Source organism: Arvicanthis niloticus, chromosome 22 (genome assembly GCF_011762505.2).
Source record: "Arvicanthis niloticus isolate mArvNil1 chromosome 22, mArvNil1.pat.X, whole genome shotgun sequence".
Lineage (NCBI taxonomy): Eukaryota > Metazoa > Chordata > Mammalia > Rodentia > Muridae > Arvicanthis > Arvicanthis niloticus.
This window is the reverse complement of record NC_133429.1, coordinates 29,762,552-29,787,093: the sequence shown is the minus strand read 5'-3', so window position 1 is coordinate 29,787,093 and position 24,542 is coordinate 29,762,552. Positions and strand designations below refer to the sequence as shown.

At 38.7% G+C, this 24,542-nt stretch overlaps 1 protein-coding gene across 4 annotated transcripts in view; it reads right to left on the bottom strand.

Annotated features, from left to right (window-relative positions):
- The window catches only part of Lin7a (lin-7 cell polarity scaffold A), a 140,085-nt gene that overhangs the window by 5,509 nt on the left and 110,034 nt on the right, over nucleotides 1-24,542 (bottom strand). For all 4 annotated transcript variants that reach the window (XM_076920153.1, XM_076920152.1, XM_076920154.1 and 1 more), the window contains one exon: nucleotides 7,352-7,570. In XM_076920153.1, the coding sequence (XP_076776268.1) occupies nucleotides 7,352-7,570 (219 nt within the window). The remainder of the gene's footprint in view (nucleotides 1-7,351; nucleotides 7,571-24,542) is intronic.

The following is a 24,542-nucleotide window of genomic DNA, read 5'->3' as shown; positions in this document are numbered from 1 at the left end:
GGTAGGTTTTTGAAGCCTCAAAGCCAGCCTCGTCTTCTACTTTCTACCTTGTCCCCCAACAAGGCCACACCTCCTAATTCTTCCAAAAATAATCCTACCAACTGGGAGCCAAACATTCAACTGTATGGGCCTGGAGGGTGTGCTGTCTAGTTGTACACCATTTTGACACAGATTGGAGTCATTTGAGAGGAGAGAATCTCAACAGCAAAAATGCTCCCAAAAGACCAGGTTGTAGACTAGGCTGTAAGGCTGATGGGGGTGGGGGTGGGGGAGCCTGTTGTGGGTGTTATCACCCCTGGGCTGATGGTCCTGGGTGCTATAAGAAAGCAGGCTGAGCAAGCCACTAAACAGCATTCCCCCACAGCCTCTCTGAATGAGCTCCTGCCTCCAGGTTCCTTCCTGGTCAGACAGAGTTCCTGCCTTGGCTTTCCTTAATAGATTATGATTCAGGATATGTAAGTCAAATAATCCCTTTCCTCCCCAAACTGGTTTCATCACAACAATAGTCACCCTTAAGAAAGAGAGGGAGCCATACTCATTCACACCCACAGTGAGAATGGCTGGAAATATTTGGAGTGTCATCCTTTATGGCGCAGCTCCCACACACGGAAGAAGAAATGCTATGAAGGAAGTAGTTGATGAAGAAGGCAGGAGAAACCACAGCATCTCCACAAAATAAAATAAAGAATTTCAGTTTGGAAAAAGTTCAAATGTTTAACATCTCTCCCTATCAGTTCTAGATGATTCTAATTCACTCCAGGAATGCAAAAGTTACAAATGACATTCATGGTGTAACTATAATTAATACGAGAGCACTTAGTAATGCTTTTACTGAGATAGGAGCCTGCAAAGCCTGTCACTCACCAGGAGGGAGCACCAATATCCCTTCTATGAAGAAGAAATCGAGGTCCTCCCCCAGGGTCAGCCTGATACTACATATAACAGGCAGTGTCTCGATCTGAAGATGCTGCTCCCCCAAACACCTCAGAACTGTCACTCATCCACTAGTATAGAGTTATTTCTCCCAATCTTTGTTTTTTAAAGATGTTTTAAAATTTTCAATTAATGCCCCCAAAATATGCAAAACAGGTTTTAGAAAAATTGTTCCACCTACTTTGCACCTACCCTCTGGCGGAACATCTTCTAATGATGTGCCAGCAACTCAGGGGCTACAGAGTAAACAGCAGACATGCAAGAAGCTATTGTGGTTCTTCTCAAGTTGCCTACCTGCATCGTGGAAGCAGGATTGCATTAACAGTTTTAACCACTGCAGCATCGGTAGCAGCAGCGTTGTCGTGACTGAAATGTATGATTAGATGGCTACAAATTGACACATTTTAGTGAGTTTACATCATTTTCTCTCTTTTTTAATCTCCCCATGAGGACCTTTTACTGAATTTTAGATTGATGGCTTCCTATAGCGACAGAGCTAGAGACTGATTTTTTTTTTTTAAGTAGCCAGATTATCACATAGTCACACATTGTAAAGAAATAGGGATCTAAAAACAGTTTTCATTGTCAGAAAACTGTAGAGTTTCTCATATACCCTGAAGGTGAATGGGACTAAGAAATATACCAGGAGATGAGAGGGAAACAAAGTAAGGGTCAGGGTAACTCCTGGGAGGAGCCATCTCATTATTTACCTAAATCACATGCTATATGACTCAGCAGATTTGTGATTCATTTTAAGTGGATTTACTTTTCAAGTGTGTGTGTGTGTGTGTGTGTGTGTGTGTGTGTGTGTGTGTGTGTGTGTGTGTTTAGAGGTCAACTTTGTGGGCTTGATTCTCTTCTTCCAGCTCCTTATGGGTTCTAGGAATCAAACTCATGCCTCCAGGCTTACAGATGCCTAAAATAATTCAGTGGATGAAAGTGTGAGACTGAAAACCAGCAGGGTTTTGTGACTTGTGCCTCCATCCACTAAGACGTCTTGCTTTTTCATACACAAATGTCATTTTTGTTTTAGCATGAGTTTTGTTCAACAGCTCCTTTGTCAGCTCTCAGAGGGGCTATTGTGCTCCCCAGAATTATTCTCCTCAACCTTGTTTTGATATCGATACCTTCTATCTTGTAAGAACAGTGGATATGCTGGAATACATATGAGTGGGTAACTCGGGCTGTAGGTGAGTGTTTGATAGTCAGTGTAAGGTAAGTAAACCAGGCACAGAGAGGCACACGGCATGTTCTCTCTCACGTGTTGAACCTGGGTTATGCATATATGGCATGTATAACGTGAACAGGGAAATTAGGCAAATGGAATTGTTTGAAACAGAGAAAGCTTCTTCACTGCAAAGGAAAAAATAAAGTAAGGAGGCAACCAGAAACCGGGAAAAAATACTCGCAATCATGCATCTGATGAAGGGCTAAGAGCAAAAATGTGTTAAAGAAATCAAGCTATTCAATGGCAAAACATAAACAGTGAATCAAAAAGCAGCCTAAGTACTTAGATGATTATTTCCCAAGCAAGATAAATAGCCAAGAGAGATGATGAATAGACAGACAGACAGATAGACAGACAGACAACTTAATAAGCTCATCATTATGAACTATTGGGAAAGTGAAGCTGTAAATCAAGATGAGATCTCTCTCGGCTCCTGGGATGGTTATTTAAAAGGTTAAAAAGGACAGCAAATGCCAAAACCATTTAGAGAAAAGGGAGACCAGTGTTGGTGGGTACATAATCTGTGATTTATGACAGTCATCGTGGGAAAGCCGTATAAATGCCTCTCCTACGCCACGCTGTTTGCTTTACGATGACTATACATTTTGAAGGTGTGAAGTAATGTTAATTCCAGTTTGTTTGTTTTTACTCTAGAATTTGCTTGAGCTACTTGAGGCTGTGATGGCTTGAAAAGCTTAAGATTATTGTTTATAATTTTGTCAAAAGTGTCATTGGCATTTTTACAACAATTGCATGGAATCCTACAGAACTATAGGATATTAAGATTGTGTTATTTACAAGCACTAACTTTAGAGTAAATTTTTATGACAGAAAAGGAAAAACTAGTACTGCTATAATGAGCAAGGATGGCATCCCGCTTTGGAGGTGATTGGTGAGGGTGGATTGGACATGGTTAACTCTAAGCAGTGTGAAACTGAGTCTCCAGGAAGTCCCCGAATACACAGTAGAATCAATCAGCAAACATTCACTAACATGAACAGTGACATAGTGTTTCAGTGTGGTGAGGACGAAGAGGTGTTGAAGCCCACATTTTTCATTCTATATTCTGCCCTGTCACTTGAAAGTTGTGAAATGTTGCATATATTAAAATAAAAATATGTCTCTCTTTTGTAACTTAGAATACAACGAAAATGTACCCAGCCATCGTGGGGCTATTGTGTGGGGGTCATTCAGCAGAGTTCTCGATGGTATTAATTGAGTCATAAACACATTCTTATTACTTCGGCTTTGGTTTTCTGTTTTAGGGACTACGGATTACTTAGGGCTACTTTTCTCAGGTCACTGTATGAGATCTGCTGTTCTCAGTGTCTGGGTCAGTGTTTTTTGGTAATAATTCCTTGATATTATCAGGAGGTAGAGAAGGATTTCAGGAATGACAAATGACAAATGAATGTAAAAGAAACAGAGGTCTACAGGGAAGGGGGAAGGTTCATCAAGGCAGCTGACAAATGCCAGCTTCTGTGTTCCTCTGTGGTGGCTTCACAGCTGCTGAGTTCTTCATGCTCTCCTTGCCCAACAATGGAAGGCAGGATGTGTTTGGGAATGTTAATGTCTGAAAAAGTGTTAGTGTTCCTCTTCTTTTTTTTATTCCTTGAAAGTCAGAGTGAAAATCCAAATGTGTGCATGAAGCCATGTTTTAAAACTAAACAAATCCATATAAGCTGAGTAAACAGCACTTTCTCAAAAGCGTGCCGTCACATGGCCAACCCTATAATCATATTTTCTGTTTGGATTTCTTTAATGTAACAGCAGAGCAGCCCTATTTTTGCATTTTTGGAAATAAAATCTAGTCTTCTCACTTATCAAACACAGAAGCGGGATGAAAGACAAATCTTAGTTCCGCAGAATTTAGAATTCAAGAGGGTATAAAAAGACAATTCCCTCCTGTATAGCTTACATTCAGTATGATTTTCTTTCTTATCTATTTCCCATTTGTAGTGACTTTATAATATCTATATTCTCAGCACGTATTACTTCTGATTTTGAAAATATTACATGTTCTATTTCATTTCATACTTAGTGACAAGTATTTTGGTTATCTGATCTTTCAATGTTGACCAAAAAAATTTCAAGATCTGTTTCCAGTTGAATAGATTTAGTAAGTCTGAAAAAAAATGAAAAACAACTAGTATAAATGATCACGTGCTGTAAATCCTTGCTGCCCTTCTAACGATCAAGTTAATTAAAAATTAAGCAAGAGCGAATAACAGGTCTTTTTGACTGAATTCACCACAAAATCCATGGGTGACATGCCTTGGGTATGTCTTGATTCTTCTTGAATGGGGGCAGACGCTGTGTACTGCAGTAGCTCTCATGATGGGCATAAACGGAAAGTTCATGTTCAAGCAAACATAACTCTACCACATCCTATGTAAACAGCAGAAGACAGATTTTTTTTTCCTGGTTAAATATGTAAGTCTTCCTAATGAACCATAGGAAATCCCAAGGCAACTTAGTGAAGACTGAACAGGGAATAGAAATACCTAGATAGGACCAAACTGTGTATTTCCAAAGATAACGGAAGGAGTAAAACATGGCAGTTTTCAGTAAAATTTCAGAAGTCAACCTGAGGCTTTCAAACAACCCCTGAGCAATTTTACTCAGGATTGATGACATAAATCTGTCAGGAGAATATGGATGGATAGCTTATGTTACCAGGGATAGGAGAAACACTAGTACTAGCAGAAAGCATATTAGTGATTGATTAGAACATCATGGATTTCCTCTATTATCCAAAGGATTTTTTTGATAGGATTCTGGTTGTATTGATTAGGTAACTGAGGAAAAGCCTTTAGGCTAAATGACTTATCTGTGTCTATTCATGGTGTCTGTCCAACTATATCATTTTACTCTAGGCCACTCCATCTCTCTCTCTTTCATTTATAGTGCTATAATTCTCTATTGTCACAGAAGCCAAATTATTCTTTTAAATTAATTAATTCTCTCATGTATTATGTCCTGACCACAGTTTCTCCTCCCTTCTTCTGTCCCCCTGCCTCCATCACCCCTATCTCTTCCTCTCAATCTATTTTTTCTCCTTTTACCTTCAGAAAATGACAGGCCTCCCAGGGATACCAGCTAAACACAGAAAAGTAAGTTGCAATAAGATTAGGCAACACCCTTGTCCAAAACCACCACTTGTGTAGAAGCTGGACAGGGACCCCTGTAGGAAGACAAGGGTCACAAAAGCAGGAAGCCAAATTATCTGAATGGCACATAAATCAAATCATGCCACCCTTTTGATTAAAAACCTTGTCTCTCATTGCAAAAACATTGAATTTCTCTCAGGGCATTGCTAGGCTTTCTGTATCTGGTTCCTCCATGTCCTTTTGACCTCATAATCCACTGCTGTCTTTATTACTCATTGTTCCCGGCTATCTAGGTTCTCTTTCTGTTGCTCAAATATCAAATAGCTCATAAGCTACCATACTGGCTATTTTCTCTTATTATTTTTTGGGGGGCTTCTCCTTGGCATTGGGCTTCATCTGATGCTACATCCTTTGAGCAGTCTTGAGTGACAACTGTGTCTAAGGTAACTACCTTGGTAGTCTCCATTCAGTCTTGTTTTAATTTTTTAAAGTACTGCTCTCAAAAAGTATGTTGACTTATTTTCTTGCTTATTTATTAATTATCCCCTCCTAGCAGAATGCAGCTTCATGCAGGTGAGGTGTTTGATCATGTTACCTGTGGAGCTCACTGGACAGTACCTGGACACAGCTGTGCCAAAAAGACATCTGTTGTTGGATTAATATACTTTTGGTGAGGGATTTAATTTTAAAAGATGTATGTATGTATGTATGTATGTATGTATGTATGTATGCATGTATGTATGTATTTTCTCATCCTATCTATCTATCTATCTATCTATCTATCTATCTATCTATCTATCTATTTATCTATCTATCTATTGTATGTGTTGTGTGAGTGTGAGCAATGTATCATCAGAAGCCGGAAGAGGACACCATAACTCCTGGAGTTAGAAGTATAGGTGGTTGTGAGCTCTCTGATGTGAGTGTTGGGAACCAAACCCAGGTCCACTGGAAAGGCATTAAGTGCTCTTAGCTACTGAGCCATCTCTCCAGTCTGAAAATATACTTAAAAACTGAAGAAAGACCAACAAACAAAACCACTCACTATATAGCTTCTCTTTTTCACAAGTGTCATTATAAAAGAGGTGTGTCTCATGTCACAATCAATATTTCTGTTAAGCAACAGTAAGTTAATAAAGAAAAACTGAAAACCATCTACACCTGTTGCTACTTTCCCCAGAACATGTGAATATCTGTCCCAAGACACACTTAAAGACATCATGGTACACAAGTGCCTTCTGATAGAATTGATCTTTTCCAATGAATAGTTTGAAAAACATATAAAAATGACTGTGGAGCATCTGATACTGGCAGGAGGAGAACCCTAATTCCAAGCTGCTTGCTAATGGTGGCTAATTGAAGCTTCAGACTGCTCCTCCCAAAGATGTGTCTTTAATGGTAATTTTCTTGAAAGCTTCTTCACAGGCTGAAGGGTATGTGATGAGGGTGTCACTAACACATAGTGGACACTTCAAAGGTGGGGGACTTTTGATATTAATACAGTTTTCTTGAAAAATATCCACAGAACTTGATATACTACTTTTTGTTGTAAAGTGGGATTTGGGAGAAGGTAGGAGAGTCAGAATTCAAACAAGCAAGTCTCTCACACTGTGTTAACTGTCAGTCACTGCACTCTTCATGTGGAATGCATTTCATAATCCTCTGTATCTTTCTAATCTAAAGTACATATAGCCAGGAACAGCACCATGGAGTTGTGCAGTTCGTATACTTTGTAAAAGTGACTAGCCAAAAGGAGAAGTGGGGACTAGAATCAACTTGCTGTCCATATATAGAGCTGACAAAAAGAATGCATTATTATAGTCTATAAACAGGTATCCTAGAGTTAGCGGGTACCTCTCCTATAGCATTCTATTTTCCAAGATATCTCTCTTGTTCGGAGACTGTAGCTGAAAGACATGTGGAAAGAGAACAACCTGTTTACATTTCTGAACATCATCATCTCTCATTTGATTAATTGTCCTTGGAGTGTTTATTATGCCTCTCGATTTTATTTTGGCTGAGTAGGGAGATACCTTTGGGATACCAGGAGCTTGTACACAGGGAGGAGAATGGGTCTCACCTATGACATGTGGTTTTGTTGTGGTTGTTGCTGCTGCTGTTGCTGTTGCTGCTGAATGAGCAACTGCTGCTGCTGCCGGCGTCGAGCTGTCCGCAGCTTTTCAAAACGAGCCTCCATTTCCTCCAGGACTTTTGGGGTGTATCTGACCACCAGCTTCACACTGTCCTTAGCAGCCTTGAGAAGTTCCACAGCTTTCTCATGGTGCTCCCCTTCCACACTCTGAGAAGACAAGGAGAGAGCACATTTGTTTCCTCCAGGGACTAATCTAAAATTTCTACTCAAGTAAAAACCCAAACTTTGAGGCAGGTATTATTATATAGCTCTTGTCCATAAATTCCGATACTCATAAGGCTGAGATATGAGAGTTGCTGAGAGTTCACAGTATGAGCCTCGGCTGCACTGTAAGCTTCAGGTCAGCCTGACATATGATGTGAAAACTACATATACATCATACATAAATATTAAATTTAGTACACACACACACACACACACACACACACACACACACACACACACACATATATATATATATATATAAATCAAATCAAAACTGAGTGTCTGGTGTAGTATGCCACTTTGTAGGGTGCTTGCCTAACATAAATGCTGCCCTAGGTTCTATCTTAAGTATCACATACAAACTTGATGGCAGATGCTAATCATGAGGCAGGGACATCAGATGCTTAAGTGATATATATGACTTTATAGGGAGTTCAAGATCAATCTAGGATACAGGAGATTGTCTCTCAAACATAATAATAATACCACCACCACCACCACCACCACCACCAATAATAATAATGATAAACCCTCTCCAACAACTAAACTCTATAAACTACAAAGAATCCAAAGTCTGCAACTTCTAGAAGACATGGCAAATAAGATGTCATTATTATTATGTTCATAGCTGAACTGCAAGTTTAGTTAGGCCATATTATGACACAGGGTGGATTCGATGGCTTGAATCAGTGGGGCTAAAGATGGGAAAGACCTAATAGTAAATTAAATACTAAAAATGGAATTTTAAAATTTCACCTGGAAGGGTAAATGTATGAGTTGAAAAAACTGAAAACAAGAAAGTTAAAAATTGTAACACAGAGAGGCTTTCTCTACCTGAAAATAACCCCTATTAAGTATCAATAGTGATTCAGATCCTGAAATTTAGACACAAGGAAGAGATTATTAGGGAAATGATGCTGAAACAAACAGTAAGAGCTAATCTATCCCTCATTCTCATACTCTGAACTCTCTAAACTACATTTAATGTCTTCATTCAAAAGCTGAAGGGTTTGAATTTCAAAGGCTTGGAGAGATGGTTGCCATCTTGCCATGGAAAGAGGATTCATCAATGCTAGCCAGGAGTGGTATCTCAAGAGCAGATATCCAGAGTTTAAGGTTCTTTGTTTCAAACACTGCACAAGGAAAGGAATCAAGCAGGAGAATGTCTGCAGTGTATCAGTGGATTTTTCAAGTCTTTCACTGGGTGCTCTCTTAAAAGTTTGTCAGCAGAGTGAGCCAGCGGCACACATGCTTAAGGAATAAAACACAAATGGGAAGAGAAGCCATCTGTTTTCTGTACAATCAAAGAAGTATAGCTCAACATATTTCATTTTAAAATTAAGAACAGCAATTTACATATGTTTCATGGACAAGGATATGGGCAAATGAACTTTGATCTAAATCAATTTTTCTGGAGGTGCTCTCATTACTAACTGAAAAAAAATAGCCTATTATGATGAGTGTTTTTACTAAGCATAGCACTAGATATATACCTGTAGATATGACATACAAAATACATACCTGCAAGTGTGTAAATAGGATACACATAAAAAGATTAGAGTTTGGGCTTTTGAAATTCAGTTAGTCTTTGGAAAAACACAACATGGACAAACGATTGGAAAACTATCATTATTTCAAGAGAACCAGGAACTACTGAAGACAAGCCCCGTAGGGGATTCTCTAGGCTGGGAGAAGGGAGCTGTTAAAAGGAAGAATGTTGAAGTTAGATGTCATAGGACCTTATAAAGGACACTGCCCTCTTAGCTGACACTGAAGGCATAGATAGCACGATCCCATTTTACAAGATTAAGTGCAATGGCTTTTTGCCTAGTTATTTGGAATAAGAAGTGAGGGGTGGGGGAAATGACAGAAGATACAGATGGGATCTAGGTGAGGCTTAAATATTATCAGAACATCTGGAGTGGTAAAGACAAGCTGACTCCCCCATGGGTTAAGATTTCTTTTCACACCACAAGTGGAATAAGGACTCAAGACTCATCAGCAGGAACTATGAGAGGGGACAAAACCTGTAAGAACTAAACAGGGCATCAATTAAGCTTGAGATTCATAATTACTAATATATAGCTTCGGACATTTTAGAGGCTATGTTTAACTCAATCCCTTGCCTTCAAGAGGTGGGCATGGGCTGAGGGGGAAAAAAGTTTCAATTTATCAATTTGGTCAGTTGTCGCTGCTGCCTGCCTGTGAGGACAGAGTTTGTTTGAGTACCAAACAGATAACACAGGTTCACAAAATGGCCATAGTGAGCCAGAAAGACAATTTAGGTAGCTATGTCCCTAAGTCTGGATTAAACAGAAAAAAGAGGATTAAAGGGAAATAGTTTACACAGCTTTTGGGTAGAGGGAATTTTTATCTCTGGCTAAAGCCCAAGAAAATAAACGTGTTCTCTGATTAGTACATACTTTTGGTTATTCACCTGATCATTGATAGTCACTAATCAGAATGTTATTAAGCATTTATCTTAGTGTGTATATCTAACAGAAATTTCAAGTAGATAAAAGACAAGAGATAATATTGACCACAGAAATCTCCTTTTTGTTTGTTGGTAATTACTTGGCAATTTGTCCCAAAATGATTTATTACCACATGGACTGTTGCTTTCAAATGAAAGTGTGGTTTGTTTATCCAAACACTTCTTTATTTTTCCACATTAAAACTTTCATGGGGTTTTGTTGTTGTTTGGATTTAGAGAGGTCTTACGTAGCATGGGCTGGTCTAGAATGCCCTATGTGGTAGACGGGTAGGGGATAACTGTTGCCTTTGGTCCTCCTGTCTCTACTTCCAAGTGGCAGGATAAAAGGTGTGTGGCATCCCACCAGATTTTTCTATTTGGTAGTTGGTCCACCGACCTCTGAGGCCAGCTGGTCAGCCTTAAGAATTTACTCTTATATTTTGTAGTATTTGCTTTTATTTAATGAGCTGAAAGGCTTTAGGACAGACTTGGAGTGGCTCATTATTCACCTTTAAGCACTGTGGTAGTCATTCAGAGGGTACTATCAACTTTCATGGGAGTGAATTAAGTCTATTGGAAGAAGTCCTGAAAACATTTACATCTGTCTGACTCAAAATATTTAATACTTATTAAAATCAATATTAAAAAAATCAAACAATGTATAACTATTTTGAAATTCACTAAGTACAGCTCTTGTGTAACACCATAAGAGCTGGGTTTCCTGTAAGATAAATGCGTAAATTCATGTTTTCATTCAAGAACCTGGAAAAGAAACGAGCTCAACAAATATTCCACTGTACATTTGTTTTGTTAGCAACCTCGTGCAGTAGTAAGTACTAGGACGCCTTTACATTTGTCCATTTATTGGAAACATAGCAAAGTTATGGCTGCTAAATGAACCAACCTTTAAACTCAGGTACATTTTGAGATTTCAACCCCTTAGCTATGTCACATAAAGATATCAAAATGCTATTTCTAGGATGATCTATTTCTGGAGTGATTGAGAATCTTCCAAAAAGGAATTTGGATTGTACTGCCTACGTGAATTTGCTCACTGTATGTGCCTCCCTTTGTGACATAGTTACACTTTTACCTTGCCAGGGCAGCAGCTAGAGGAGACACCTGGCCTGGGAAAGAATATTACACACTGGACATATGAACTATTCCCGTGAACTGCCAATGCTCAGATTTTTTTCAGTATTTTCTTCTATAAAATTAATTATAATTTCATTGCTTTGTCCTTCCTCTTTCTCTCTCCAACCAGACTTTTCTTACGGAGATCATATTGGTCTTAACTTGACTGAGTTTGATGTTAAGTGAAAAAGAGGTAGTAGCCTGCTTCATGGGTTGTCCTTGGCATGGCCAGGTTTCTAAGTAACATCTGTCATTTGTGTTGGGGGGCTAGATGATCTTGTCAAGGAGTAAAAGATAGGAAAGGTATAAGGTTATGATTCTTTAGTACAATTAAGTAGCTCAGACTGTTGTCTCAGGAAAGACCCTTAAAAACATTCTCGTTTATCGTTTATTTTTTCTTTCTTTCTTTCTTTTTCCAAAATAAAGAAATAGGGATCAAATCAGCTGGGACCTATCTCAAGTAGAAATCTACTTGTTTCAGGACTCATTACAGACGAGTGCTTTTAAAACAGTCTCATCCTACTTTTCTAACTACTCTAGGAATGGGACACATGGCTGGTCTGTTTTTCTTTGGGTGAAAGGACAGGAAGTAATGGTAGGAAAATGACCTGTCAACTCCCAGCTAACTGTGTAAGCTGACTAATGCTGGAGCAGTGGGGAATGCCTGAAGTGGTCTCTGTTTTGAGTTGTGGCTCTCAGCTTTGAAAAGGCCCCATGTAGTCACACAGAAACCAAATCTTCTCCTGCACAGAGATGAGAGTGATTATTTTATATTTTTCTGCTTATAACTTTACAGGAATATATTAAAGTTGATCAAATGCTGATTCTAAGTAGCGTCCACCCAGCTGTCTTTCAACGTGTAAAGTGCACACTTGCTGGTGGCAGGAAAGCTCTTGAGTATGGCAGAGTGACATGCTCTTTCTTTACACACACTAAACATGGCTGTATAGTAAAGGAAACATAGGATGAGGTATTTGCAAACATCATCACAATACAAACCCTTGAACAATTTCAGTACAATAATGGAAGACTAAGTTCTTTTTAAGAGTATGAAATTGCATTGTTGCGATGAGAAGGGATCCCTTTATTCTTATGACAGTTTTATGCATTTCTGTTGCTTTAATCTTGTTCTATTTGAATGTCTACATTTATGTATATATATGCATACATATATTATAGTATTATATATGATATAATATGTATATTATATCATATATATAATATATGCATATATATGCATACATATGTATATTATAGTGTGCCTACTTAGTGCAAGGCTTGTTTTCTTTCTTTTTTATGTGCATTAGATATACATCTCACAATAAGTATATGAGACAGGTCTTGGAAAAGCTTAAAAATTCATATTTCTTGTAGTAAGAAAAACACACTGACACGAGCTGACATCTAGCTTTTTTGAGAAACCTTATGCTTCCCTGAGTCTAAAACAAAATAATAAAAAGCAAATATGGGAATGGGGCTTTCTTTTGTGGAGAGGGCAATATTTTAGACCAACAGTTTCTAAGTCATGGCTGAAGAACTTTGTGAATAGAGATAGCTCGGTGATTCCATGGTGTGTTATGTCAAGAGCCACAGCACCTTGACCTAAGCATTTGACCATGTATAAAACTCAGACCCAGTCATTGATGTACAGCTTGCATTTAGATGCTATACTCTAAACTGTGGCAAAGTCAGAAAAGCCAATGCCCTCTGCAGGGTCTTTTATGGTTATTTCAGTGTGGCCAGATGTGGGAAATCTAATCATCTTTAGCTTGGTGTGGAGCTCTGCTGAGTTGGTATTTAATTAGGACAGGGATATTTTTGAACATTTAAAGATATGTTCAGGAAAGAACTCTATGATTCTTTGATCCTTCTCTTTTCTCAAATATGCTAATTTCCCCTTTCTAACTGTATTATCTTCTGCTTAAGAAATGTGGCAAGTGTATGAAAAGTGTCACATTTATCCCTTGGAAACAATATGCTAATGTTCTCTCAGAGTACTTTTGTTCCTGCCTACATGCTAATATCCATCTCCGAGTACTATAATTTGTCAGTTCACAATCATTCTCTGCTACTCAATTCTACAAGGGGAGATGAGTCTTGTTTAGCAATCTCTGAGCCAGCTTCTATTATGGGCCCAATAAGTATGTGGTAAATAAATCTATTTACTCATATACTGTCTCTCTTTAATCTATGATAGATTTACTTAGCAATCTATTATCCATGCATCTATTTACAAATCTATGTATCTACTGGTCATCTATCTATCTATCTATCTATCTATCTATCTATCTATCTATCTATCTGTCTATATCGTATATATTCTACTAAACGAAAGAACCAGCACTTCTTTGGTGTGAGTTTGTGCTTTTTCAGTTACCACATCTGTGGACCCAGGGGAGCTGCTTCATATCTCTGGGCTTCAATTTCTTTATTTGAAAATTGAGTATAGAACACCTACTATGTAAAAATTATCATAAACATTTGGAAGAATGCCTGGCATTTACAAGGGTCCAAATAATGTTAACTCCCTGTTTCCTTCTTACATCTTTGTCAGTCTTCACGTATGGATTCAAATGCTTAAGAATAACAAAAAAAAAATGTAGTTCTACAATTGAAGTTTCCTTTATATATTCTGGGAAGCAAAGGTTTACTAGATAAATTAATAGATGGTAGGAAATGGGCTTGAAACTACAGGAGTCCACAGCTTTACCTACCCTTATATGATTTAGCTGCATTATTTCCATACATACATACAGTGATATGCTAATTGCAAGTGATAATTATTCTAAAACAACAACAACCACAGCAACTACAACCCCCCAAACCAAAACAAGACAAAACAAAATAAAACAAAACACCTCTCTGTCTTTGTTCCTTGTCAGTATCATCCTTAGCTAAGGACAAGACTACTGTGTGGGAGATTTACTTGATAGGGGCATTTATATTGTGAGGAACCTTGCGAGGAAGATCATCAAGTCATTGAATACTAGAAAAGAGCATGGAGGTTAATGGAGAAAAGTGTGCACAATTATACATATTTTCATCCTATGAGAATAGTTACAAAGAGAGGAAGTTTTGGACCATGAAAGGGGGAATGCAATATACTAGCACTAAGTTGCAAGGGGGAAAACCCTAAATTAAACAATTGCTTCAGAGAAAAAATCCTGCCAGAAATAAGAGATTCATAAATCTAACGTTTAGTTGATCTCAGCCTGTCGTTCAGATCTGGGGACTAAAATTGGAAATGTATTCAGCTGCTTCATCTCAGTAGTAATGCTTTGTAGTAACTCAGTAGTGATGTTTCATAGTAATTCTATGACATCTCAGCAGTAATGCTTTGTAGCAATTGCACCTCAGTAGTGATGTAACATAGTAACTCCATTGTAGCAACTGCACCTCAGTAATGATGCTACATAGTAACTATTGTAGTAACTGCACTCAGTAGTGATGTTATAGAGTAACTCTATTGTAGCAACTGCACTCAGTAGTTATGCTACAGAGTAACTCTATTGTAGCAACTGCACTCAGTAGTGATGCTACAGAGTAACTCTATGGCATCTCAGCAGTAATGCTTAATTGTAAGTGCACCTCAGTAATGCTTCACAGTAACTTTATGGTGTCTCAGCAGCAATGCTTCATAGTAACTGCGCTGTATCTTAGTTATGATGCTTTATAGTAACTCTACTGTATCACAGTGGTGATACTTCATAATAATTCTACTTCCTCCCTGTAGCACTGTGTCATAGCAACTCCAGTGCATCTCCATTGTGATATCCTGAATTAACTTTATTTAACACCTGTGCAGAGAAGGGGAACATCTTCAATAGTAGATGAGTTGAAGACTGAACCCCACACACTCTCTCAGACATTCATGTATCTGTACACACACACGCACGCACACACACACACACACACACAGACACACACACACACACACACAGAGAGAGAGAGAGAGAGAGAGAGAGAGAGAGAAAGAGAGAGAGAGAGACTCACTTTCAAGTCTGAAGTTATGAGCTGTAAAGCAAGGTTTAAAACCGAAAAAAGCTGCCTAGAAAATTATATCAGGCAATGCATAGTTAAATTAAGGTTATTATTTTTCCCTATTTTTATTATTTTGCAAATTAGCAAACAAAGTAATGAGCTTTCTTACGATATTTTCATACCAATTTGGGCATGTTAATATACCTTGTTCCCTTCTACCACTGTCCTGCTGCCCCCTTGCTCTCTGTCCTCTTGCCAGTTTCCTTTCTCTCCCTAAGTAGTCTTTCTGCAGTCGTTTCACATGTCTATTGCTATCCTACTCCACTCCTTATGAGCTTGGTCTATTTCATGATACACACACACAAATGAGAGGGGGGTGGGAGAAAGAGATCCTAATATTGAGTGGTAGGGGTCAGTAGTCAGCATCACGCCATTTTCTTACACTCCATTTTGGTTGAACTGTGACAATTCCTGAAATTACAGCAATTTGATTTCTAGAACTGTATCTCTCCTTTGTATATATTGTTGGCCTCTATGTTCCATTGACCCTCAGGAACGGCTGGCCCTGAGAGATGTGTATCAATCCAGAATAGGAAACTTTTTCATCACCCCCCTTTCTGAGTTTTTCTAGATTTACCAGGTTTCTTGAATTAGAGAAACCATCCCTATTCCATGTGTTTTCTGCCCCTCAATTAATCTTAACATCCCAGGGACAAATTTGCAATGGAGTTGCACACTGAATTTGTGCTTCTGAGATACATTTTATGCCCACCTATGTCCTCTAGTTGCATGCCCCTCAGCCACCATTTCCTTACCTACACAACTTTCTCTGTCTCTGTCACTCTCTCCTAAACAAACAAACAAACAAGCAAACAAACAAACACACAAAACAAAAGCAACCAACAACCCTCATCCCCACCAAATCCCTGAACGAGCCTACAGAGTCCTGATTCTCCATTTTGAATTCTAAGTTTGAAGGAACATTGGGGATTGTCCAGTGTCCCCATATTGGGACAGTATGGCTGAGATGCCTATGTCACATATCACTGACCACTAAGTTCTCCCAGCATCCCTCAGTCTCTACATGTTTCGGGCTCTTCTGGGCTTCCATACCCCAACCCAGTACTCTACCCTGAATTTTCCAGCCCAGGGGCCTGGGCTGCTCTTCCCTATATAAACCAACCATTTTGGACCTTCACTCTTTTGGCTGATGCACCTGGTCCCCCTCTCCACCTGTTCCTCTCCCCCTCCCCTGTCTTGTCTCTTCATATAGCTCGGGGTCGTGACTGCTATGGATTCTCCCAGATATATCTGCCTCTGGCTATGTTCTCTGGCATATATATATATATATGTATATATATATATATATATATATATATATATATATATATATCCTTTTTCTTCCATCATACCTAAGAGGGAATAGTTGCAGCAATGGGGAACCTCTCTCCACATACACTCAAAAACTGTTTCCCCATACTCAGCACTATAGCTCTAGATAAAAAGACCAAATACATTTAGAGACAAAATTTAGTGTCGTTCCTCAATGAGATCACAAACGCAGATCAGTGCCTGTGTGAGGGGACAGAAAGACTAGAAATTGTCACCAGGATGGGCTGTGAATTGTGAAGATATACCTGATTAACTGTAACCTTTAGAACCTGACCTTTCCTGTATCTCGATTCCCAGGTTACTGCTGCCCTGCTTTTAATACCAAAGAATCCAAGGAAGGCTTTAATCCCAAGGAAATGGAAATAACTGATCATTCATTTAAGACTTGGTAAGATGTTCCAGAGTTGGAACAATGTGCATGTACCTAGCATTAATTCAATAATTTGAAAAACATAATTACTAACCCTCAAGGAGCTGGAATTTTCAGAGAAGAAAGCAAGCAATTGCAAAGGTCAGGATCACCATTGGACACAAAAGGGCTGCATGAAGGATAGATAGAGAAGCACAGACCTAAGGGGAGATTGGAAAGAGTAGCTTTGAGCATACCTAAGTCCTTTTTTGCTCTCTCTGGAATTCTGCTTAGGCAAGAAAGGCAGATATAGTATTAAGAGACATTACCTCCTTTTTCTGCATCTTGATCTAGGCAAGTGAGGGCTTTGGAAAGCTATGAAGCAGGTCTGTATTCCATATACTACCTGAAAACCTTAAGGCCATAGTTTTAGTCTTGACTGATGATTTTAACCAGGAGTGGTTTACCATTATAATGGGTACAGGTCTAAAGCTGTAGTGTTCTGTGGGAGATTTCACAAGTTAGAAAAGAGGGTTAAGCCTTTAGGACATTTTGGGGAAATCCTCCTATCTCAGAGAGAATACAGGTCATATTGTCACCTCTCCAAGAAGACAAATCCATTATGTGGCAATGACATATAGTATTCATTCAATCAGAATTTTTTTCTATTATGAACTCATAGTTTTCTATCATAGAAACAATAGATGGCTACATTATCCAAACCATCCTTTTCAAAAGATATCAAAAAAATGGATGGGCATTGTTGCTGCTGTGTTGCATGAATAATAGAATGATATATAATCTAATTGCAGGGCTTCAGTGTTGCAGCTGCCTTCTTGCAGAAGTAAAAACTTAGAGGATATATCAAGAGCACTGTCCAATATCTCTTGGCTCTACATACAAAGGCTTTTCCGATTAAATGCACAGCCACAGACGATCCTTTGCATTTGTTATCATTGATTTATTTATACAAAGAATTTTCAGTTGTTTTAAATGTTCTAATTTGCTCAAACTTTCTAACTTTCTAGATTGCTTTGGAATGCCTCCAGCTTAATTGATCATGTGACTAGCCGGGACCATAGACTATGGAGGCATCTTCAACTCCTTCCTCAATACATGTCCAATTATCTACCAGTATGTACAAGTACACATCCGTCTCTCTGCCCCCTCAGCCTGATTTAATAATTTTCCTCAGTTTTGATATTATAATTTATTATTTCCCCTTCCTTTTCTTTCCTCCCATAAACCTCTTCTTACTCTGCTTCAAATTCATGGTCTGTTTCTTCATTAGTTTTTGTTGGGTACATATATGTAGGTATATATATTCTTAAGTTTCTAAATATATAGACTGAACCTCCTTAGTCCATATAACGATACTTTATGTATGTTTTCAGGGCTGACCATTTGGTACAGGATAACCAATTGGTGTGATCTTTGGGTACATCTACATCAAACCTCCAGCACCTAAGGGTCAGGGGTCATTTCGGAAGAGGGAGTGGAAAGGTTGTAAGAGCCAGAGGATTCAGGGATTTGCTCTGAGATTGTGTCTTCTAGGGATGCCAGAAGCACACCCGCAACAGTAACATCATACCACTTCTTGAGCTGCTTAAACGTTAGCTGAACAAGGAGAATAACAACAGACATGCTAATGGCTGAGAATGGGGAGAGACCTAGGAGGTTCTAACCTAAACAAAGAACAACAAGTAACTAAGGAATGCTGAGAGAGGAAGAAGGAGTCTGCTCTTTACTTCTTATGTCCTCCAGACTCAGAATGGAGTCACCTTATTTTTGTACACTTCTGTTTAAATAAAGTCTATTGGTAAGCAACAACAACATGACTCTCTCTGGCAGACACTGTCCCCAAGTGCAGGGGTTTAGCCACATTACTAATCTTTCCCGAGACTAAGTGTAGCATACAATACTGACCTCACACTTGCCTGTCTAATGTGGAGTGTGCTAGTTTTAAACCTTAAGCCTAATGAATATAGTAACAAATATGGCACCCATATCTGAAGACTAGTCTTCACTCCTGGAAATGAGCATTAAAATGTCTTAAGCGTACAGCATCTTCCATAACAGGTCAGGTCCAATTCTACCTCCTATATTAATCTTCCTTACAGACATAGCACCATAGATTTGTAAGATTTTTATGCTCTTTCAATTTTACTCATTAAGCCCACAATATTCGTTTTCCCAACCATTGCTCAAATCCCATTTCCAGTAGCACTTGTTCTCCACCATGTAATTTTTCTGTTCAGCTTAAAACACTGTTTTTCATGCAAACAAACAAGCCAACCAGAAGCAATTAAGTACTTGGTCTCCCCAATTTAATTTTCCTGCTCAATTTAAAGCACTGTTTTTTTTTTTTTTTAAATGGAAACAAACAAGAAAACCAAAAGGGATTGAGTAATAAAGTAAATATCCAACAATAGAAGAAGTTTGTATCAATTATGGAACCCATGTATCACAGAATAATATACGTGACATTAAGAAAAAAAGTCTGTGTAGACAAGCTCTCTAAGACATATTTCTGATCAAGAAATCCAATTAAAGTGTAATACATATGTGCATGAAACAATCCAGTAAACCTTAATAATACTATCATTCAACATCTGCTGGATTTTTATGATCAGGCACTTTTCAAAGAGTCTTAGCAACTCCATTTTATAAGTAAAGAAACTGGGATTGTGTAAGGGTTAGACAATTTTCTGGGGCCACACCTTTAATGAATCACACGCCTACTGCTAGAGCCTGACCTTTCAGTCGCTTCTCACAGTCTACTTTAAAAAAAAGGGAGGCTAAAAAAAGAAAAAAAAAGTTTGTATGTATGTGTGTGTGTGTGTGTGTGTGTGTGTGTGTGTGTATGTACATGCCTGCACACATGACTATTTTGACTTCAAAGCAAAAAAAAAAAAAAGTTTGGATACATCTCCATCATGAAATTATTTCCTTGGGAGAGGAGGGAATAGAATAAGAGAATAAAGAAAACAGTAAAGGGCTTTATTTTTGTCTGATTTTTGTCTTTGCATCCGTGTGTGTGTGTGTGTGTGTGTGTGTGTGTGTGTGTGTTAGTAAACATTACCTGGTAGGACATTCTATAACATCCTATAATAAACCAAAGTAGGTAGAAGAAATGATAATATTGCTTAAATAGTGCTTTGAGGTATTGTTTTGACCAAATTTGAGCAAAAGGAATAAATAAATTACAACTATAATTACAGAGGCAATTGACATGAAAGGAAAAGATTTTAGCTGAATGTCACCAGTGATCATGAGTAAAGAAGTATATTCTGTGGGGTGTTTCAATAGCCTTATCCTCTGAGACATGGATCCACTGATCAGTCACAACTAGGCCTGTTTCTTCCTTGTATCTCTCCTAAACTGGAATGTGAGTTCTTTCCTTCCCCTCTACTTCCTCTCTGTGGTTTATTTATTTTGTGTTGCCTCTGTGTCAGTTACATGCCTGGCAAATAATTCATAGTTGTGTCTATTGGCTATCAATCCACATTTTTAGGGAATAATGTTTGACTGGGAAATGGTGAGGAAGGATTGCAAAATACTTCATGTTTAATTTTTGCTTTTCGCTTAATGGCTCCTGAGATGAAAAACTGTAGTGCTTTTTTCAATCTTGACAGATGAGAGACTGCAGAGGGAGTTACAAATCAATCGACCTAGGGATTTATTTTCTGAAAGTGAAATGAGTCAGCTTTGTATTGTTTTCTTGGTACAACTAATATTGAGCCTTTCTTCTCCCCACCCCCAGATAGCATTCTGTTGTAACAAAGAAACAGCATTATTTATTTTTTTCCTCCATGACAGAGTCATACTGAGATACATTTCTTCTCTTCACATTAAATTATTTCCCAACCAGGTGGCCTTGCCTCCAACTCTGTCCCCTTCAAGGCCACTGTCTAAACCCTGTAATCTCAGGAATGACTCAAACATTCAAATTTGATTATATGTTATTCTTGATTTAAATCACTCTGGTTTCTAGTATTGCTAAAACCAAAATCTTCAGCCTAGTGTAACTCATCTTTCTTGATGTACCTGTACTTGTATTTTGAACACTGGGTTGCTAGTCCTTGAGTCTCTACCCCAGTGGTTCTCATCCTTTTCTATGCTGCAGCCCTTTAATACAGTCATGTTGTGGTGACTCCAACTATAGGGATAATGTTTATATGCACTGTGTGAAGAGGTATCTCTGTCTTTCTTTGCTTGCCTAAGGCACCTCTGACTTGTTAAAAGAGAGCCTACGACAAAAGGCAGACTAGAAGCTGGGACACATCAGCAGAGACAGGAACTCTGGGAGAGAGTCAGTACTTAATGCATTTTTGTTGACTACTGGCCCTCTCTAACATTTCCCAAACTAACAAAATGGTGGAATAACTGAGCAGATAATCTGTTAAGCAGATGAATGTACTAGCTTCTAGAGAGAGTAGCAAATCATATATAATGATAAATAATAGTGTGCTGGAGGTATAGCATTCCTATAAATGACTGAAAAAGCATAAGAAAGAAATTATATGACTCCATCCGAGTCATTCCAGTCTTAGAATATTTGAACACACATAGTAAGATTTTTCACATAACCTAGTTCTTGTTTTATTTTGTTTAAAAAAAAATATGGAAGAGCTAGATAAATGGCTCAGTGGGCAAGAGTGCTTGCAGTACAAGCAGAAATGCCTTAGCTCAGATCTCTAGCACCCATAGTGAAAGCTGGCTCACTTGTGCATGCTGGGAACCTCGGTGCTAGGGGCAGGGACATAGACAGACAAATTACTGTGGCTTGTTGGCCAGACAGCATATCACCAAAGCATTGAACCTTAGGTTCAGTGAGAGACCCTTTCAGAGACTAGGGAAGAAAGTGATAGAGGAAGATATGTACTTGTTTCTCTGGCCACCATATGTGCAACCACACACACACACACACACACACACACACACACACACACACGTGCGTAGATGCATACACAGCACATGTAACACACCTACACAGCACATACATATTAAAAAAATAAAAGAAGCCAATCAGAATGAAATTGGCTTGACTTCTTTGTGGAAATACGCCAAATACATGAAAAACTATATTCAAAACACCTGAAAGAAAATCTATTTTAAATATTGACACCGTAAGACAATATGTGGTTGGCAGTCAATATCATATCATACAGAATGCATCGTCCCACCCATCACTGTCATCTAATGAAATAGAAGCCATGTAAAAACAGAACGTGTAATAACGGTCTTGCCTAACTAGCTACAACTCAATTGCCATAGCAGGGGCAGCACTTTTGGAAGGCATCATCACATTGCCTTACAGCAACTAGCAGAACAATTATCATTCAACTTGGACTTTGAAAGCCTAACAAGAGCCTGTTTCTTACAGTGACCGTAGGTTAACAGAACCAGAATTAACTGAATTCCGCTCCTTTTCTCTCAGATCTGTCTCCATTCTGCATAAGCAAGAACAAAGCCAGGAATATTTACAATTTGCCCCACAAATACTTTCCACTGGAGCAGAACTCAGGTGGTCAGAGTGGAAGGAACAAGCAGACTGAAGGTTGAGAAATGAGCTCTCGGTCAGTCTGCATGGGGTCGTGTAGCCTGGAACTGGGGTCCTCTGGCTCTGGTCTTCCAACTCCCCCCATGAGAAGCCTGGACTTTGAGGATCTGCCTGTCCTTCCCTTTCCAGAGCACTGCACTTCAATGGCTCTGTGTTTCCTTTTGAAGCTGCAGTTTTTATAGAGCTGCTCAAAGCACTTGTGTTTGCTAACTTTATGACTCTGTGTTAGGAAATGAAATTTGAAGACTATATAAGATGTGGGAAGATTTAGATTAAATATGGGATACCCTGCCCTACCCCCCAAAACCCCAAATCTATGAAGAACCTGGAAAGAAACACAAGGGCAATTTTGGGACCAGCAGGTGCTGGCCCTGTAGCCCAAATGCTGATCTCTTTTTAGACCCATCACACACCTGGAGAGCCGAGAGGTTCCCTGTGGAGTTTAGTTATAGACTTTCATTGAATTTTCTAGACTTGAGCAGAAGAGCAAAGTGGCAAACGTTTGTTGTATTTCTTTCTGCGGTGTGTTGGCACAATACTTCTACAAACCATCCAGAGCTGAAGGTAAAGCCAGTTAGGAGTAGTGCAGCCAGTTCTACTCATGAAAAACAAGACACAAAAACCCAAACCAAATCAAAACAAAGAAACTGGATGCTTCTAGGACTCTCAAAAGCGCCTTTTGGGTACAAGGCTGTGTTCTTTTCCCCAGCGTGAGGCACATGGGGCAAGGCTGATACTTTTTTTTTGGAAGTCTTATTAAGAACTTTAAAGTGATAGTCTCACAATATTCTTTTCCTCTAGAGATGAAACCAATGACTCGTCTAATCCTTGTGAGCTGTGAGTTACTGGCAGTTACCCTTTCTATTATCATATACCATATGATATATAATCTGTGCAATTAGATCTTAATAATCCAGTTTGCTCTTTGGTTTTTATCCATTTTTCTTTTCCCTTTTTCTTTTTTAAAGACTTATTTATTTATTATGTATATAGTATTCTGCCTGCATGTATCCCTGCAGGCCAGTAGAGGGCACCAGATCTCATTATAAATGGTTATGAGCCATCATGCCATCATGTGGTTGCTGAGAATTGAACTCAAGACCTCTTAATCTCTGAGCCATCTCTCCAGCCCTGTATCAGTTTTTCTTAAAATTTGCTGATTTAGATGAAGATTATGGTTCTCAACCAAGCATATTTTTTGCCTCTCAGAGTGGGCAGGTCTGAAGACACTTCTTATTTGTGTGTGTGAATGGGATAGGATGTCAGTGTGTATTGAGTGTGCATATGTGTGTATTTCTCTCTCTCTCTCTCTCTCTCTCTCTCTCTCTCTCTCTCTCTCTCTCTCTCTCTCTGTGTGTGTGTGATTATGAAGTGGACATTGGGTTCCTTCTTCCATCATTTCTCACAATACTTTTGAGACAGGGTGTTTCACAACACACAGAATGTATCAACTGGCTAGGCTGGCTGGCTGATGGGACACAGGATTCTCCTATTTCCATCTTCTCAGTTTTAGGCATATATATTCCCAGGCTTGCACCAAGCTTTTATATGGGAATCTGAACCCAGATCCTGGATCCTGGTTGTGCAGTATCTACTTTACATACTGAGCTAATGCTTCAGCCTCTGAAGCCACTTTCTAATTAGCACATCTAGAGAGTTGGGGTGTTACATCACTGAGGTGAACATCCTCCAATAGGTAGAATAGCATTTCCAACAAATAATTATCCAGTTAGAAATGCAAAGTACTTGAAGGATAAGACATTCTTATTATGATACATTCAATCTACTGAGGAATTTCATTGTCAAAGTTGTAAAAACATAGTAGTAATAGCACGATTGTAAAAACATAATAATATATAATTGTAGTAATAAAGACTTTCACACTGAATTTCTGTTAGTTTGGTGGAACACAATCAATGTTTCATTTTGCTCTTACAGAAGCTAATGTTAAATTATTACTCTATCCCCATCCCATTTCAGTCTGCAGCTACTACACATGCCTGGGTAGCCAGCTCCTTGTCTG